At 37.6% G+C, this 18,787-nt stretch overlaps 1 protein-coding gene across 2 annotated transcripts in view; it reads right to left on the bottom strand.

The window, feature by feature from the left end:
- The window catches only part of top2b (DNA topoisomerase II beta), a 72,027-nt gene that overhangs the window by 14,404 nt on the left and 38,836 nt on the right, over nt 1-18,787 (bottom strand). For both annotated transcript variants that reach the window (XM_084422813.1, XM_084422812.1), the window contains exons 21-23: nt 6,321-6,552; nt 2,475-2,609; nt 2,050-2,250 (exon numbers count right to left, since the gene is read on the bottom strand). In XM_084422813.1, the coding sequence (XP_084278939.1) occupies nt 2,050-2,250; nt 2,475-2,609; nt 6,321-6,552 (568 nt within the window). The remainder of the gene's footprint in view (nt 1-2,049; nt 2,251-2,474; nt 2,610-6,320; nt 6,553-18,787) is intronic.

Here is an 18,787-nt window from a genome sequence, read left to right as displayed (position 1 = left end):
GCATTAAGACACGTCCTCTTCCTGGCAGATTCGTAACATCTTTAGTTGATTGGAACTTCTTAATTATTGCCATGATGGTAGAAAGGGGAATTTTCAATGCTTTAGCTATTTTCTTACAGTAACATTCTATTTTGTGAAGCTCAACAATCTTTTGCTGCACATTATAACTAAATTATTTGGTTTTACCCATTGTGATGGATGATTAAGGGAATTTGGCCTTTGTGTTTCCTCATATTTAAACTCCTGTGAAACAAGAAGTCATAACTAGACAATTTCATGTTCCTAGTCACCCTGGTGTGCTAAAAATGTAAATATGAATGGGAATATACAGTCAAACCAAAAATTTATCAGACACCAGATATATTTTTTTACTAGTGGGTGCAGGACACTATAGTTCATTTATGTAAATGAGGATAGCAAAATAAAGTAAACTGTGATATTTTATACACAAAAATTCTTCATAAAGTGGACCACCAGTAAAATTTATAAAAATCTGGGACCAAAAATTATTCAGACACTTTGACCTGACCATGTTTTGCTTAAGTGTTTTTTCTTTAATTGCTAATGCAACCTTTTTACACTACAGACTACACAAAATTAAGCATTGCTTGGTAATTGGTTGACCTACATTGGTATTACCTAATTGTGTCCTTAAATTTAAAGTTCTTGTCATATTTTATTACCATTTTCTAAACTATAGCGAATAAACTGATAATGTGAGAAATGTTGAAGATGTCTGAATAAATTTTGTTTCGACTGTACTTCAGAGATATTTTACTCATAAAAAAAAAAATCTGGTGGTGCCAATAATTGTTGCCAACGTGTTTTGGAGAAAAACATTTATTTCATAAAGTCATTTTCCCCCCACTTTCAATTGTTTTACTTCAATGAAAGGTTCGATATATATATATATTAGTGGTGTAACGATTCATCAACTACATCGATGTATCGATTCATATTCTTAATGATCCAACTACATCGATCTGTGCTCGGCAAGTTATATCGATCTAGACATATATCGATCTAACATCGTTTTAAAAGGTAATGAATCGATTGTATCAATACTATGAAATAACGCATTGGATTTAAGCACGTCAGACTTTATAAGGATGTTTTTTTCTTAGCACTTTTAATGATAAAGGCGTTAAACGTTACTCGATTCAGTCTGCCTATCTGTGACGTGATCGCCATGCGTGACGCGCCAGCAGCAGCGCAAAGACAACAAGCAGCGCAAAGTCTCTCACCTCAGAAAAACGGACTTTCCTGTCCTCTCAGCCGCTATACTGCAGTAGCACGCACTCTTCAATTGCACGCGCAAATGCGGCGGCGCGCGCTGCAAGCTTATATCGTTTCATTAGCCTATATATAAAGCACAAAATAAACTACAAGCATGCAACGTCGTTACGTTTTAAATTAGAAAAAAATGTGTTGTCCAGATTAAGTATCTGCGGTCAGATGATGTTGTCAGGCTATATGTCCGTGTCATTATTCTATCATTATTTTCATAACTTGTAACGAAATAAAGTCTCTCACCTCAGAAAAACGAAATCTCATGTCCTGTCATCGTTATACTGTGCTCGTAGCGTGCACTCTTTAATTGCACGCGCATGATTAATTGATACCTGATTCCCTTTCAAGAATTTTTGGCTAAAAAGTCACTGAATCGATTTCAAGTCACTGAATCATTTCGGATCGTATCGTTCTAAATGAACCAATATCGTCCTTGAATCGTATCGACAACCACGAATCGCGATACGAATCGAATCGTTGTTAAAACGAATCGTTACACCCCTAATATATATATATATATTATTAGTTTAATGGCACAGATATTTGAAGGTAACAGGGGTATCAGACCCTTGAGTACAGAAATCTGTTACTGCAATAATGCAAGACTGCACATCAAGTATGTACAACAGGACCATACACAGCCATCCGACAAAGCACTGAAACCTGTGTACCAGCGTAGAGTATGTTTCTGACTTAATAATTAATCAAAGTGTGAAACTGTTAGCTCAATTCAAGAGCTTCAGGAGGGAAGGTGCGTACCATGGAGTTGCAGGTGAGGGACGACTGCAATTTGAAGACCTTGTGAAGGCCGGCCGCCTCTGCCTGTGCCAGCTTCTCCTCTGTCATGCGCACCACGAACTTCACTGTGGTGTCAGTGTGGTATTCCTTATAGTCATTGATCAGAGGAGGAGTTTTATCTGTTCCTTGGAGCATGGGCTCAAGAACCGACTCCTTATATGCCTGAGAGAGAGAGAGAGAGAGAGAGAGAGAGAGAGAGAGAGAGAGAGAGAGAGAGAGAGAGAGAGAGAGAGAGAGAGAGAGAGAGAGAGAGAGAGAGAGAGAGAGAGAGAGAGAGAGAGAGAGAGAGAGAGAGAAAAAGATGTCATTTTTGGCATCACTAGCACAAGGTATTCCAATAAATAGATCTTATGTCATAAAATCGAGACTTCTACCAGTGACCTTACCTGAGTCCAGGTGCGAACAGGAAGTTCAATAATCTCAATGGTATTTTTGTCCAGGACGGACACTTCTCCACTGACCAAATATTGGTTCTGTCCCAGCTCATGAATTATACCTTTAAAGTTCTTGTAGCTGGGCAGCTAAGAAAAGCATATAAAGAGGCACAGAATGAGTAATCTTAAAGGGATGGTTCGGAGTAATTTCAATTTAGGGTCCTTTGCACCATGGCCTCAAGCCAAACACCCCCCCAGAAGCTTTTTTTCCCTTGGTCGAACATTATTAAAGTTAGAGCTTATTTATAGATATCAGCCGAACGGCTTAGTCCAGGCACTAATGGATCCAAGGTTGTATCTCGTAAATTACCCCACTAATAATGCCTGAAATGGTACCAAACTTCTACAGTAGTACAAATAGAATCTGTACTCATAAAACGAGGCATTGTAAAGTTTGTAAGTACGTAAGGAGTTAATTTAATTAACACTTGCCTGATGGCCTATGCTACCAAAAAAATCTGAAATTACTAGTTAACTTTATTTTGTACTCATGATGAGAGTCTTGCTTATTAGATTATGTATGTTGTTTGTTTTTAGTAGTTTATTGCTTTGAGCAAAATATAAAAATGACCCATACTTTTCTTAAGAGGTAAACCCTGCACCCCCAGTATGTTTTCTCAGTCCCAATGCCTTCTGTGTGCATAGATGTTCTATGTGAACACCCTGCTATTTTGCAAGTTCTCCCACTTGGAAATCATGGACGGGTCTGAAATTGTCATCGTAGGTGCATGTCCACTGTGAGAGACATAATCTAAAAAAAAAAATCCAGAAATCACAATATATGATTTTTTAACTATTTATTTGTATGATACAGCTGCAAATAAGTATTTGAACACCTGTCTATCAGCTAGAATTCTGACCCTCAAAGACCTGTTAGTCTGCCTTTAAAATGTCCACCTCCACTCCATTTATTATCCGAAATTAGATGCACCTGTTTGAGGTCGTTAGCTGCATAAAGACACCTGTCCACCCCATACAATCAGTAAGAATCCAACTACTAACATGGCCAAGACCAAAGAGCTGTCCAAAGACACTAGAGACAAAATTGTACACCTCCACAAGGCTGGAAAGGGCTACGGGGAAATTGCCAAGCAGCTTGGTGAAAAAAGGTCCACTGTTGGAGCAATCATTAGAAAATGGAAGAAGCTAAACATGACTGTCAATCTCACTCGGACTGGGGCTCCATGCAAGATCTCACCTCGTGGGGTCTCAATGATCCTAAGAAAGGTGAGAAATCAGCCCAGAACTACACGGTCAATGACCTGAAAAGAGCTGGGACCACCGTTTCCAAGGTTACTGTTGGTAATACACTAAGACGTCATGGTTTGAAATCATGCATGGCACGGAAGGTTCCCCTGCTTAAACCAGCACATGTCAAGGCCCGTCTTAAGTTTGCCAATGACCATTTGGATGATCCAGAGGAGTCATGGGAGAAAGTCATGTGGTCAGATGAGACCAAAATAGAACTTTTCAGTCATAATTCCACTAAACGTGTTTGGAGGAAGAAGAATGATGAGTACCATCCCAAGAACACCATCCCTACTGTGAAGCATGGGGGTGGTAGCATCATGCTTTGGGGGTGTTTTTCTGCACATGGGACAGGGCGACTGCACTGTATTAAGGAGAGGATGACCGGGGCCATGTATTGCGAGATTTTGGGGAACAACCTCCTTCCCTCAGTTAGAGCATTGAAGATGGGTCGAGGCTGGGTCTTCCAACATGACAATGACCCGAAGCACACAGCCAGGATAACCAAGGAGTGGCTCTGTAAGAAGCATATCAAGGTTCTGGCGTGGCCTAGCCAGTCTCCAGACCTAAACCCAATAGAGAATCTTTGGAGGGAGCTCAAACTCCGTGTTTCTCAGCGACAGCCCAGAAACCTGACTGATCTAGAGAAGATCTCTGTGGAGGAGTGGGCCAAAATCCCTCCTGCAGTGTGTGCAAACCTGGTGAAAAACTACAGGAAACGTTTGACCTCTGTAATTGCAAACAAAGGCTACTGTACCAAATATTAACATTGATTTTCTCAGGTGTTCAAATACTTATTTGCAGCTGTATCATACAAATAAATAGTTTAAAAAACCATACATTGTGATTTCTGGAAGCTTTTTTTTTTAGATTATGTCTCTCACAGTGGACATGCACCTTACGATGACAATTTCAGACCCCTCCATGATTTCTAAGTGGGAGAACTTGCAAAATAGCAGGGTGTTCAAATACTTATTTTCCTCACTGTAGGTGTCTAAATGAAAAATGAAAAATGAAACAAAACAAAAGATTTTTAAAAAGAGCCTGATAAAACCATCTGATCTAACCTTTTATATTCATGTCCAGTTCAGAGAAATATTTACTTTTTGGGGGGTAAATATTGGTAAACATTCTTAGACATAACTGCTTTGGCTCTTGGGGCCCAAGATTCTCATCTTTGATGACTATTTTGAGTGTTTAGGATTTTTTCTTTTACAAAGTACTACAGCTGCCCCTATGGAAATCTATAACTGTTCCAAAAAAGTATTGTCTGGACCTTCGCTGGGAAGGAAATATAGAGACCGGACCTCTTTGAACTTTAATTGAATACCCCTGGTATATGGTGTTGTATGTCTGTATAAGCAGTGGCAGCTGTTTATCACTGTAGCTAGACTCAAGACACAAACAAGCTACAAAAATGGAAAACACTGATCCCTTCACTTTTTTTTTCTTTGGTTATACTATCATAACGTAACATGGACGAATGGCACCTGCAGTTCACCCCTGCAAATTAAGCCAAATTCCTTTACAAATTAAGTGTACAATATTAAGAAGTAGTGATGCTCCGATTGATCGGCCGCCGATCATGATCGGCCGATATTGGCAAAAAATAGCTTGATCGGTAACCCCCAAAAGCGCCGATCAAAAAAGCCGATCACGTGACGTAAATAACTCGCGCAACTTTTCCGCATGCGCGGCAACACAACAGCAGAGCAGAGCTTGCTTAACAGTGGCAAAATGAGTTCTCCTATGACGGCAATTCAATGGCAATTATAAACGAGCGCACAACTGATGCTGGCAAGCGCGGTAAATGACATTCGTGAGAGGATAACAGATGTACGCGCGAGGAAACGGGAAATCGCAAGCTCATTCAAACCCTGCGCGGGCGCATGACATCTCTGCCCTCGCGCGCGCGCATGATCATTCCCCACACTCTCGCGCTTGATCTCCTCTCGCCTGCTGATTTTGCTCGCTCGAACACTTTTATATTTGGCAGTCGAGGGGCGGGACTTACTGTTTTAATAACCTCAAATGTCATTGTCATTATTTTATTTTTTGGATCTGATGTAGTTCCTCAACTACATCCATTGTAGTCTGCCTGACACCTCTTTGTTTAGAAAAATTATACTGTGCCTTATTTGGAAAAGGTGGCCTACAGTAGCCTTATGTTATCTTGTTTTCTAACTACAATTAAATAAATATTGGTGGTTCTTCAAGATTTTCTTGACTCTAGCATATTTCCATTCTGTGATCGGCAGTGATCGGCAATCGGCAGATCATGATTTTGGTGATCGGTAATCGGTGATCGGCCCCAAAAATGCTGATCGGAGCATCACTATTAAGAAGCATAACAAATACTTTCTATATAACTAAAATAACTAAAATCGGAAGCCTTACACATACAAGTCACATATGGCCACTCCCGCTCTTAAGTTAAAATTATAGTGTGTACTGTGATGTAAGTTTCAGCGATAATCATTATATGAAAATGTGATGCTGTCACATGCCTATTAAACATGCATCAGTAAAAGAGTGAGGATAAGGTGTTACCATGGGTAGAGGGTCCTGGTGGTTGAGCATACGGCTGATGTTGTTGACAATCTCTCGCGGGTCATAGTTGGGGATCTTGCATGCCCAGCCAGTCCCGATACCCTCAGCTCCGTTTACCAGTACCAAGGGAATTATGGGTATGTACCACTCTGGCTCCACCTTCTGGTTGTCATCATACAAAAACTTCAGCAGGCTGGAGTCCACAGCAGGAAACAGCAGTTTGGCCAATGGACTGTGTGAAAAGAGAAAAACTGATTTTTAGTAGAATTTTGGTGTATTTGAAGATATAGAGTTATTAACCAAAATGTGTCAAACTATATGATAATAGGATGAATGAATGAAATGAAACATAGCAAAGGGCTGCCAAAACTAATCGATCAAATCAAATTGATAAATATAGCTGCGAGCAGCGATTGCGTGCCCAAGCCGGTGGCACCGCCACCCTGGTGCCTTTAGTTACACTAAAGCCACCGGGGTGGCGGTGTCACCGGCTTGGGCCCTCCATCGCTGCTCGCAGCTATATTTATATATATATATATATATATATATATATATATATATAATAAATGTAACAAAAATATATATATATATACATTATATATATATATATGTAACAAAATAAATAAATAAATAAATATAGAAAGAAATAAATATATATATATATATATATATATATATATATATATATATATATATATATATATATATATATATATATGGTGTGCGTCCACGGCGAGGAACGGGCAGAGAAGAGCGAACATTTTTTAGTTAATTCCTACTTCCATAGGAATTAATTGAAAACGCTCGCTCTGCACCATTATCCATGTCAGTGCGGACGAACATATTTTACTTTCGTTTTTAAGTTAGCAATTCAAAAGCCCCCAGCGGTGTCACACGTTGATTAACCGGTGGTAAAATATTCCTCACCGTCACATACCTAGTATATTTTACATAGATACAATAGGCCTACCTGATTTTGAACATAAGAGGGCAGTATAGCACTATGAATGACATCATCGGTTTAGTTCTGATATTTGTATAATTTTATATAGAAATAAATGGTGTATAATAAAATTTTTAGAAGACAGGAGGTTTTTAGTGTTTCCTTTTTTGACAATACTTTAATCCCTCGCCATAGCAAAACCGTTTGAGATATTTAATATCTGTTTACAATTTAGCATCTTTAATGTATTTTCATCATGTTGAAAAAGTTTGGTGGGAATAAAATAAACCACTTAAGAGTAGTGGGTAAAAATACAGAGGCTGATTTTGCAAAGAAATCCACATTCAAACCAAAATATATCACACTTCCTGTTACTCAGAGCTAATTACTGTAAATTAGAAAATTGTCCGGCTCGATGAGACCAATATGTGTACTAATTTTTGTGACTGTACATAAAATTAACCCCCTCACTTTTGTCAAAAGCATTTAGAAAGTGACACATTTCCTGCTGCCACTTGGTGGCGCTATAACTTTGACTCACAATAGTTACATACATGTGATCGGCCTCTTACCACGAACACACTGCTGAAGTTTCATCAAGATCAGTTAATGTATGCAGAAGTTATAACACTTCGTTTTTATCTTTTCTCGCCATAAATTTGTTTCCTCGCCACGGCCAAACCGTTCGAGATATCAAAAATCCGTCCAATCCGTGGCCAACAAGACTGAAGAGAAACTTGTGACCGCCATTTTCAAATAGCAGCTAATCGAGCTAACAGCAGCTAAACACGATGGACGCGATCTAAAATATAAATCTAAGGCTAACGTCGGCATCTTATTGTTAGAAATAAATGTTATGTACATGCCGTTACTCTCGCTTGTAATCTCCGTCTGTACAAATAATGGCGAGCCGCGCGAACACGTTGGATCCGCCGTGTTTGGATGCCGATGTAGGTCCGCAAAGCCATGAACATCAATAGCAAAGCAACGTGCGCCATTGTTGATGATGTGTTTGTGTTTGGCGCCGCCGCGCTAACGTTGCTGAGAAAGATGAGACGTAGCTGTGACGTAAGACCTGGCTCTGCGTTGGCTCTTTTAGCCTGTGGAAAAGCAAACCGGTTCTTTGGAGGCTCGTCAGTCGAACCAACTCCGAACCGGCACTAGCTCTAGCTCCGAACCAGCACCTGGTTCTTGTTGGTGGAAAAGGGGTATTAGTGTAGGCACCGGGGTGGCGGTACCGCCGGCTTTGGCCCTCCATCGCTGCTCGCAGCTATATTTATATATATATATATATTATAAAAACATATATATATATGTGATGAATAAAAGTATTGATTTATTTGATTTCTTTCCCCCAAAATTAAAATTAAAATTAAAATTATTATTGACCCCAAACTTCTGAACGGTAGTGTTTAATGTTACAAAACCTTTAGATTTCAGATAAATGCTGTTCTTTTGAACTTTCTATTCATCAAAGACTGTACACAACTGTTTTCGACATTTAAAATAATAATGAATGTTTCTTGAGCATCAATCATCATATTAGAATAATTTCTGAAGGATCATGTGACAGTGACGACTGGAGTAATGATGCTGAAAACTCAGCTTTGATCACAGGAATAAATAACAGTTTAAAATATATTAAAATAGAAAGCAGCTGTTTTAAATTGGAATACTATTTTACAATATTACTGTTTTTGTTTGTATTTTTAATCAAATAAATGCAGCCTTGGTGAGCAGAAGAAACTTCGCTTAAAAATCTTACTGACCCCAAATTTTTGAACAGTAGTGTATATATATTATATAAAAATGTAAGGGATAAGACACAGATAATTTTACTTGCCTGACCTGATTAGAACAATGAAAAAACTTAAATGAAAAAATAACTTGGGAATCACTAAAACGAGGGCGCGATTGAACAGTGGACACATAAAAACATACTCTGTCATTTTGTTCAGAACATCATTCAAACTGCAAAGTGTTAACTTATATTTTTGTACAGTAGCAATAAAACACAACATTGTGCTTTTTTAAAATACATTCAAGCAATCCGCCCCGAAAATGAAACTAAAATGCTCACGGCTGCACAGGCATTCATAATGGTGCGCGTCCTCAGCGAGGAACGAGCAGAACAGAGTCAACGTTTTTTAGGTCATTCCTCCTTCCATAGGAATTTATTGAAAACGCTCGCTCTGCTCCGCAGCATTATCAATGTCCGTGCGGACGAACATATTTTACTTTCGTTTTTAAGTTAGCGATTAAAAAGCCCTCAGCGGTGTCACACGTCAGTTAACCGGTGGTAAAATATTCTCACCGTCACATACCTAGTATATTTTTATATAGATATAATAGGCCTACCTGATTTTGAACACAAGAGGGCAGTATAGCACTATGTTTGACTTTATTTATTTATTGTTTAGACTAAACAACCATTTTGGCAGTTTTTAAACTTAAACTTCATTCTTAAATTGAAAAAAAAGAATAAAATGAGTTAAGTTCTGATATTTGTATACTTTTATATAGTAATAAATGGTGTATAATTACATTTTTAGAATATATTACCCTTTTAGTGTTTCCTTTTTAGACAATACTTTAATCCCTCGCCATAGCAAAACCGTTTGAGATATTTATTATCCGTTCACAATTTAGCATCATTAATATATTTTTATCATGTTGAAAAAGTTTGGTGGGAATAAAATAAACCACTTAGATAAAGGTGGCTAAAAATTCAGAGGCTGATTTTGCAAAAAAAACCACATTCAGACCAAAATATCTGACTTCCTGATGGTCAGAGCTAATGACTTTAAATTAGAAAGTTGTCCGGGTCGATGAGATCATTATATGAACTGAGTTTTTTTTTACTGTAGTTAAAACTAACCCCCCCACTTTTGTCAAAAGCATTTTGAAAGTGACACACTTCCTGCTGCCAGTTGGTGGCGCTATAACTTTGACTCACAATAGTTACATCCATCTGATCGGCCTCTTACCACGAACACACTGGTGAAGTTTTATCAAGATCAGTTAATGTATGCAGAAGTTATACCACTTCGTGTTTCTCTTTTCTCGCCATAAATTCGTTTCCTCGCCACGGCCAAACCGTTCGAGATATCAAAAATCCGTCCGCAATTTAGAATCCTCAATGTCTTGACTTCATGCACACCGAGTTTGGTGGGGATTGGATGAATTCTCTAGGAGGAGTACTTCGCATTCCACAGCAAGCGTTTTCCAAACAACCCATAATAGCCGACTTCCTGTTGGGCTGGCGTAAAACTTGACCGGGGGAAAGTTGTTCGGCCCGATGAGATCTATATGTGTACCGAGTTTCATATTAATTAATGCAAGCGTGTTTGATCTATGGACCAGGTTTTGGGACCCCGTTCAAGGGGGCGCTGTTGAGCCCCCCTGCCACGCCCGGGTACCAGCTTCAGCCCGTCCCTGATGGCAGGGGGTTCTGACTTGTGTGCAAAGTTTCAAGAGTTTTTGAGCACGTTAAGGACCCCAAAAGCCCCTGAAACCTTGATTAACAATATAAATGCAATAGTCAAATCCCCCCCTCCCCTCACACACACAGAGACACAGAGAGAGGGAGAGAAAATTCTTCAGAAAATCCACATTCAAACCAAAATATATCTCTTCCTGTTGGTCAGAGGTAGTTAATGTCAATTAGAAAGTTGTCCGTCTTGATGAGAACAATACACATACCAAGTTTTGTTGCTGTTGATAAAACTAACCCCCCCACTTATGACTAAAGGTGGCGCTATTGAGCCCCTCACCACGCCCGTTTCTGAAACTTTGCACATGTCTACGGGCTAATAAATGTGATGTGTCTGTCGAGTTTCATCCAATTTCAAGTATGTTAAGAGTCTCAAAAGCATCAAAAAAGAATATTAAAGTTTGAAGCGTTGCCATGGCAACAGTATTAAAGATATCAAAAATCCTTTCACAGGTCTACATCTGCCGTGTGTTTACATTATACACATAAAGTTTGAAGCAAATCGGGTAAAAATAAGAGGGTGATTTTAAAGCATTTTGAAAGGGACACACTTCCTGCTGCCAGTTGGTGGCGCTATAACTTTGACTCACAATAGTCACATCCATGTGATCGGCCTCTTATAACGAACACACTGCTGAAGTTTAATCAAGATCAGTTAATGTATGCAGAAGTTATTACACACTTCCTGTTTCCATTATTCGCCATAAATTCGTGTCCTCGCCACAGCCAAACCGTTCGAGATATCAAAAATCTGTCCGCAACTTAGCATCCTCAATGTCTTGACTTCATGCTGACTGAGTTTGGAGGCGAATGGATGAATTCCCTAGGAGGAGTACATTAAATTCCACAGCATGCGTTTCCAAACAACCCATAATAGCCGACTTCCTGTTGGGCTGGCGTAAAAAGTAAAAGTACGAAAGTTGTTTGGCCCGATGAGATCTATATGTGTACCGAGCAGAGATGGGACCAAGTCATACATATGCAAGTCTCAAGTAAGTCTCAAGTCTTAACCTTCAAGTCTCAAGTAAGTCCCAAGTATTTTTTTCTTGGGCAAGTCAAGTCAAGTCAAGTCAAGTCACAGGCTATGTCAAGTCAAGTCAAGTCAAGTCCTGTAGTTGGTCAAGTCAAGTCACCTTATTATTGTAATTTTACCTGCAGAATCTGATCTTAATAAAGTGAAAAGACAAGATATCAGTTACTGTCAATAAATTACAATAATTTGGATTTGCATTGTAAATACTCATGTTCAGTAAAATACATCATGGAATCAAGCAAAATTGTAACTTCATAAAATTATTTATTTTTCACTTCTGCCAACAGTGTTTAAAATGTAACAAAGTTTAATGTTGTACGTAAACTGTGTTTACAATAAGTGTATTGTGATTGTCAAAACATTTTAGTAACTAAACTGAATTGTATTCGGTTTAGTGACAACATGTTACAATGTTTACATGGTACAATTTCTGGTAAGCTACGCTTTTTTATTATTTCAATTCAATTCAATTATTGTGATCTGACTTAATATTGACTCATTTGGATAAATATTAGGTAGGCTACACAAGATAGGCACTAATTTTTCTCAAGAAAAAAACAACTCACCTAATGCTGTAAACATACAGAGAGATATAATACGTTTTTTATTATAATAACAACTTTATTTAATGATAAGTAAAAATATAATAAATATGTAATATAGTACACATATTTAGCAAAATACTTTTTCTAGCCAACTAACGTGCTATATAGCCTATATGGTCATCAAATGGCTTTCCCGAGGTAAATGTTATGTGACATAATTGTTCTCCAGCTGTTTTATTGACCCATTTGTTTGATTGATTGGTCGATATTATGTATGAGGAATATACATTTCGGTAAGTTCAGCTGTACTGTATCTTTCAACATTGTTCATTCGTGTTTATTTACTAGCTAGAGATGATCGGTTCACGTGCCGCCCTAGGGATCTGCGTCACATTTACAAGCGCCAAAACGGTATTTATTGTTTGAATTTCGTAATAAAAATGACAGAATCTGAGAGCTGAGATTTTTTTATATAGTAACCTGCTCTTGTGTCACGATTTTTCTGTGCGTGAGAAAATGAATGAGAGCGTGTGAAAAGTCAGTGTCGCGTGTGTCTCACGGTGAATGCGTGAGAGTTGGCCGCGATGTTAATGGTGCATGTCTTGCAAAGCGCTGTTCGTCTTTTGCCATCTTGTGAATAATTCTCGAAGCCGAAAGCGATGACCCTCAGTACCCCTCCGGCTGACATGTTGATGTGATATCTGATCTAAGTGGGCGTGGTGTGCAAGGTACGAGAGGGCGCGACTGATGATAGTGTAGTGATCCAGTCATGACAACGCTATTCTCAGCCTGCGTTCCAGCTGGGTAATCAACTTTATTTTTTAAAATAATTTATATATTTTATATTCAAACTGAAAAAATTATGTGATTAACACTCAAGTCATTCAAGTCATCGTGTCTCAAGTCAAGTCAAGTCCCGAGTCTTTAACTTCCAAGTCCGAGTCAAGTCTCAAGTATTTTATTTTTTGTCAAGTCAAGTCACAAGTCATAAAAATAGCGACTCGAGTCGACTCGAGTCCAAGTCACCAAGTCACAAGTCCCCATGTCTGGTACCGAGTTTCATATTATTACATGCAAGCGTGTTTGATTTATGGACCAAGTTTTCGGACCCCGTTCCAGGGGGCGCTGTCGAGCCTCCCTGCCACGCCCGTGTCCCAGCTTCAGCCCGGCCCTAATGGCCGCGGGTTCTGACCCGTGTGCAAAGTTTCAAGAGTTTTCGAGCACGTTAAGGGCCCCAAAAGTGCCCGAAAGGTTAAAAAAAATAATAATAATAATAATCCTTAGAAGAACAATAGGGCTCTGCGCCCTTTCAGGGCTTGGGCCCTAATAATCCTTAGAAGAACAATAGGGCTCTGCGCCCTTTCAGGGCTTGGGCCCTAAAAAGGAATAGACAAATCCCAGAACACCAGAACCATTTTCGGAACCGAAACTACTTATATTTTAAAAATATTTTTCAAAAACACTAACGGTTCTGGATAAGAACCGATTCTCGGTTCCCAATCCTATACATGATGTATTTTAATAATGTTGTTTAAAAAAACATTTGATTACAAGCTTTTGAACCAATTATTATTGACTCATTGTTATTATATATGTATTTTCAAGTCATTTTAAAGGCTGTTGTTCACTTGGGTCTATTTTTCTTACCACAAAAAAAAAAAATCTAATTCAGTCACTTTCATTCGAATAAAAGAATATTTCTCCAGACTATATTTTGTCAATATAGTTTTCTTAAAAATAGAGTTAAAATATAGTTTCATTCTCGTGAACCCAATATCGTGTATCTCGTCTCGTCTCACCCCTAATCACAATAGCATTATATTAAACATTACATTTGTGTTTCTTTCTCTTTTGTTGTTGCTGAAATAAGAGTGCTCTTTTTAAGACTGCGCATTCTTCTCCTGTGTCCTATTCTTCTGCAATCCAGAATGGCAGCACAGCTAAAAGGTTTGTTTGAGCTGAGCCCTCTAATGCACAGGTGTGAATTTGCATTTCCTTTAACCCTCTAGGGTCGACAAACGCGCCGGCACGTTTTGCTCAATTTTTTTTCACATAGCAGCAAAATAGACTTAAAATACTCTGTCATTTATGGTCATACAGACTTAAGAAATATGAAAAAATAAACTGTAAAATGTCTACTTTTTTATGTGTCCACTTACAATCAAAACAAAACATTGTGCTTTTGTAAAATAAAGAAAATAAACAGGTGTGCTTTCTGCCTCCGTGAACTTTTTTTTCTGGAGCACGTCTCTAAACTTATAGTTTTCACTCAGGCATGAGCTATATATCTTTATAATCATTTAAGTGTGTACTTTTAAATGATCTGATTCAAAACGAAAACAAATATTCTCTGTTTATGTAATCTGTATGAAAAGAGAGAGTTGTCAGTCATAATGTGAACACGCCTACAGAGAGCGCTATTCAAACGCCCACATCAGCTCGATAAAACACATCAAGTTTAATAAGAATCATGTACTTTAAGTCGTCTTGCGACGTTGTGGGGAATAATACTATCCTAATAATAATCCTGGAAAATGTACCTCAGAAGTGCTGGTTTAGTTTCACTTCGAGGAGCAACGGATCCAGCTGAGGATTGTGAATAGTAAGTTCTTTATTCTTAAGTGCTTTGTTCTAATCGCGATATGGAATAGTGTCTGTAAACCGCAAAAAGACTGTTTAAATATGAATCACGTGTCTGTGTGTGAATGAATGAACGTCACAGATGCGCGCTGTTGTTTACTACAGCTGTAGTAAACAAAAGTGCGCATCTGTGCTGTTCATTCACAATCGCACTTAAAGGGGTGGTTCAGAATTTTGGACATCGGACCTCATTTACAAGTTAGCCTGTGTGTTATTTATCAGTGGAGACAGTTTTCAAAAATGTTCACCCAGTCCTTCCAGTTGCATAGTTCGCCAGTGCTAGGCTAACGCGAGTCAACGGTATTAGCCTGCCATTAAAAACAGTTTTACCCACTCCACAGTACACCAAAAGCAAATAAATTATAACGCCAGACTATCGATGTAAATGTCTGTTGAGAGAATAATGTTAGAAATCAAACTACTCTTGCATCTCAATGATCGCATTACATTTACAGGAACTAGTTTCTCAGCAGCGGCGGAATTTTACTTTGCTCCGGTTAGTACTGCGCCGAAAAGTAAACACAGAACAGAAGCACACTACAGTCGGGACGTCTAGCTAGCTATATGTAGCTATACATTTTCTGCACTGGCACCACCGGTCTCCCGATGTTCTGTCCCGGTTCTCTACGGCATCTCCAGCTGCTGTTGTCTCTACAGACAGACATTCTTTCTATTTCTGCCCTTTTAGCATCCATCTCGATTAGTTATTCGTCTGTGTATTCCGGCTCATACATGTAAGTTACGGTTCGTTGAATAACACACATTCCTCGCCTGCATCGTCTCCAAAGTCCAAAACATTGCCATGGCTTTCAAACGTGGCCATAGTCCTATGTCTTGTTGATTTCTTCGTGAAATATACTCTGCTTCTGCTGTAGTGATGAGTGTCAGCGGCAGGTAAATACACTTGCGTGATTGTCATGTGGACCGGCTCTCTCGGTTGCCTAGGTAACTTAATATCACTTCACCACTGTTGTAGACAGGGAACAAAGTATAACTATTGCAATGCGATGAAAGGGTAGTTTGAGTTTTAACATTATTCTCTCAACAGACATTTACATCGGTAGTCTGGCGTTATAATTTATTTGCTTTTGGTGTACTGTGGAGTGGGTAAAACGGTTTTTAATGGCAGGCTAGCAGATACCGTTGACTCGCGCTAGCCTAGCACCGGCGAACTATGCAACTGGAAGGACTGGGTGAACATTTTTGAAAACTGTCTCCACTGATAAATAACACACAGGCTAACTTGTAAATGAGGTCCGATGTCCAAAATTCTGAACCACCCCTTTAAATTATTAAAATTTGTTTAAAACATGTTACTTTTACATGAACACATCTACTAGTTTAGCTTTTACCAAACTATATTGCTATACTGAGATGAGTAAAAATCGACTGAAATATGTTGAATTAAAATGTCTTTGTATAAGCAAAGTATTAAACTACAAATTAAAATTTATATACTAATATATCATAAAAACGATATGTTACAGACAAAATATGAATGTTTGGACAAGATTTCGTTGATTAATTTTGGATAGATTATAAAGTTTGCTGTAAAAAAAGACTACTGCCATATCAAATAAGCTTTTGTTCGCCAATTTCTGCTCATATGTTAAATATACAGTATGGGATGTTTTGTCAAAAATAAAGTAGGTTTATTGAATTATCAACTAAGATGTTATTATACTGTTTGTTCCAATATTCAAACTAATGAATCCTTAATTTTGAAATACGTATGATAAAATGTACACTACCGTTCAAAAGTTTGGGGTCAGTAAGATTTTCTTTATATTTTTAAAAGAAGTATCTTCTGCTCACCAAGGCTGCATTTATTTGATAAAAAACAATAAAAAAAACCCAGTAATATTGTGAAATATTATGACAATTTAAAATGACTGTTTTCTATTTTAATATATTTTAAACTGTAATTTATTCCTGTGATCAAAGCTTAATTTACAGCATCATTACTCCAGTCTTCAGTGTCACATGATCCTTCAAAAGTCATTCTAATATGATGATTTGATGCTCAAGAAACATTCATTATTATTATCAATGTTGAAAACAGTTGTGTACAATTTTTTTTCAAAATTCTTTGATGAATAGAAAGTTCAAAAGAACAGCATTTATTTAAAATAGAATATTTTCTAACATTATAAATGTCTTTACTGTAACTTTTGATCAGTTTAACTCATCCTTGATGAATACAAGTATTTTATTATTTTTTATTTGAAGTATTATTTTATTTCTTTCCCCCAAAAATAAAATTAAAATTCTTACTGACCCCAAACCTTTGAACGGTAGTGTTTAATGTTACAAAAGCTTTAGATTTCAGATAAATGCTGTTCTTTTTAACTTTCTATTCATCATAGCATCATGAAATAAAAATGTAAATAACTGTTTTCAACATTGATAATAATCATAAATGTTTCTTGAGCATCAAATCATCATATTAGAATGATTTCTGAAGGATCATGTGACACTGAAGACTAGAGTAATGATGCTGAAAATTCAGCTTTGATCACAGGAATAAATTACACTTTACTGTATATTCACATAGAAAACAGTAGGGCTGGAATCAACCAAAGAAAATCTTGGTCGACTAAAGTCCTGAAATTTTCGACTAAAAATTACGTTAGGTAAAAAAAAAAAAAACTTTAAATGAATTAGCTGCGCACTGTGCGCCTTGTTGTCCGCCTAAATTAATTATAAATAAACATAAAAAACTAGTAGGCTATTTGCAGTATTAAATCGTTTTTGACGTAATTATTTTGCACTGAAATGAGTCTGACACACGAGTCTGTCGGCTCTGACAGCGTTGCATCACGTGCACCTGCGCAATATCATAGCCTATGATTTCCGAAAATAGTACCATGTTGTCAACTAGTGATATCATGACAAGAACTTTTGAGGAATATGTAACATAATTTAGACAATTGTTTTTGTCATATGTATTATAATAACTGACAGACACTATAATTTCAGCCGCTCTGTGCAGCTCGCGAACATAGGAGCTCAGCTTCGCGGCTGAGACACGAATAGACTATTAACTTAAAGCTTTTACTCTTAAACACAAAAGGCACGTCCACTTTAATAAAAAAATAATATTTATTAAACAAACCAGATCAAGTAATAATATTCAGCAAACCTTCTAGTAGTCTACTTTCTTCAATCTGTCTCTCTTCTCCAGTGGGTTGGGCTAATCCAAAAGAAGTGAAAACAAGGGGGGTGTTCTGAAGACAGACTGTTACCTGTGAAACAGCGGTGCTCTGAAAACACCCCCATTAGCAATTATTGCTTTCCACCTGATGAAATGAACGTGGCAAAACCTATTTTTTTACAGTCTATGGGCAAAACTGATTAAATGAACGCGACAAAACTAATGAAATGAACGCGGCAAAAAATCGACCAATCAGAATTTTGGTCGAGCCAGAACGTATCGACCAAATAATCGACTAATCGACTGGGAGATTACAGCCCTAGAAAACAGCTGTTTTAAATTGGAATAATATTTCACAATATTACTGTTTTTGTTTGTATTTTTAATCAAATAAATGCAGCCTTGGTGAGCAGAAGATACTTCTTTTAAAAACATTAAAAATCTTACTGACCCCAAACTTTTGAACGGTGGTGTATACTTTTTACAAAGAAAGATTACACTTGAAATATTGTTAAAATTGTAATTGTTGTTGTAATTGTAACCTTTTTAATAAAAAAGCAAAAAATATATTTACAACGTAGATGTTAACAAAATCTTAATAGGTCAATATAAGCCTTCTCATTCAATTGTTTTTATTGTGTTTTATTAGTGACAAATTT

Source organism: Rutilus rutilus (genome assembly GCF_951802725.1).
Source record: "Rutilus rutilus genome assembly, chromosome: 11".
In the NCBI taxonomy this organism is placed as follows: Eukaryota; Metazoa; Chordata; class Actinopteri; order Cypriniformes; family Leuciscidae; genus Rutilus; species Rutilus rutilus.
Note: the sequence above shows the minus strand (reverse complement) of the source record. Positions and strands in the feature narration are given on the sequence as shown.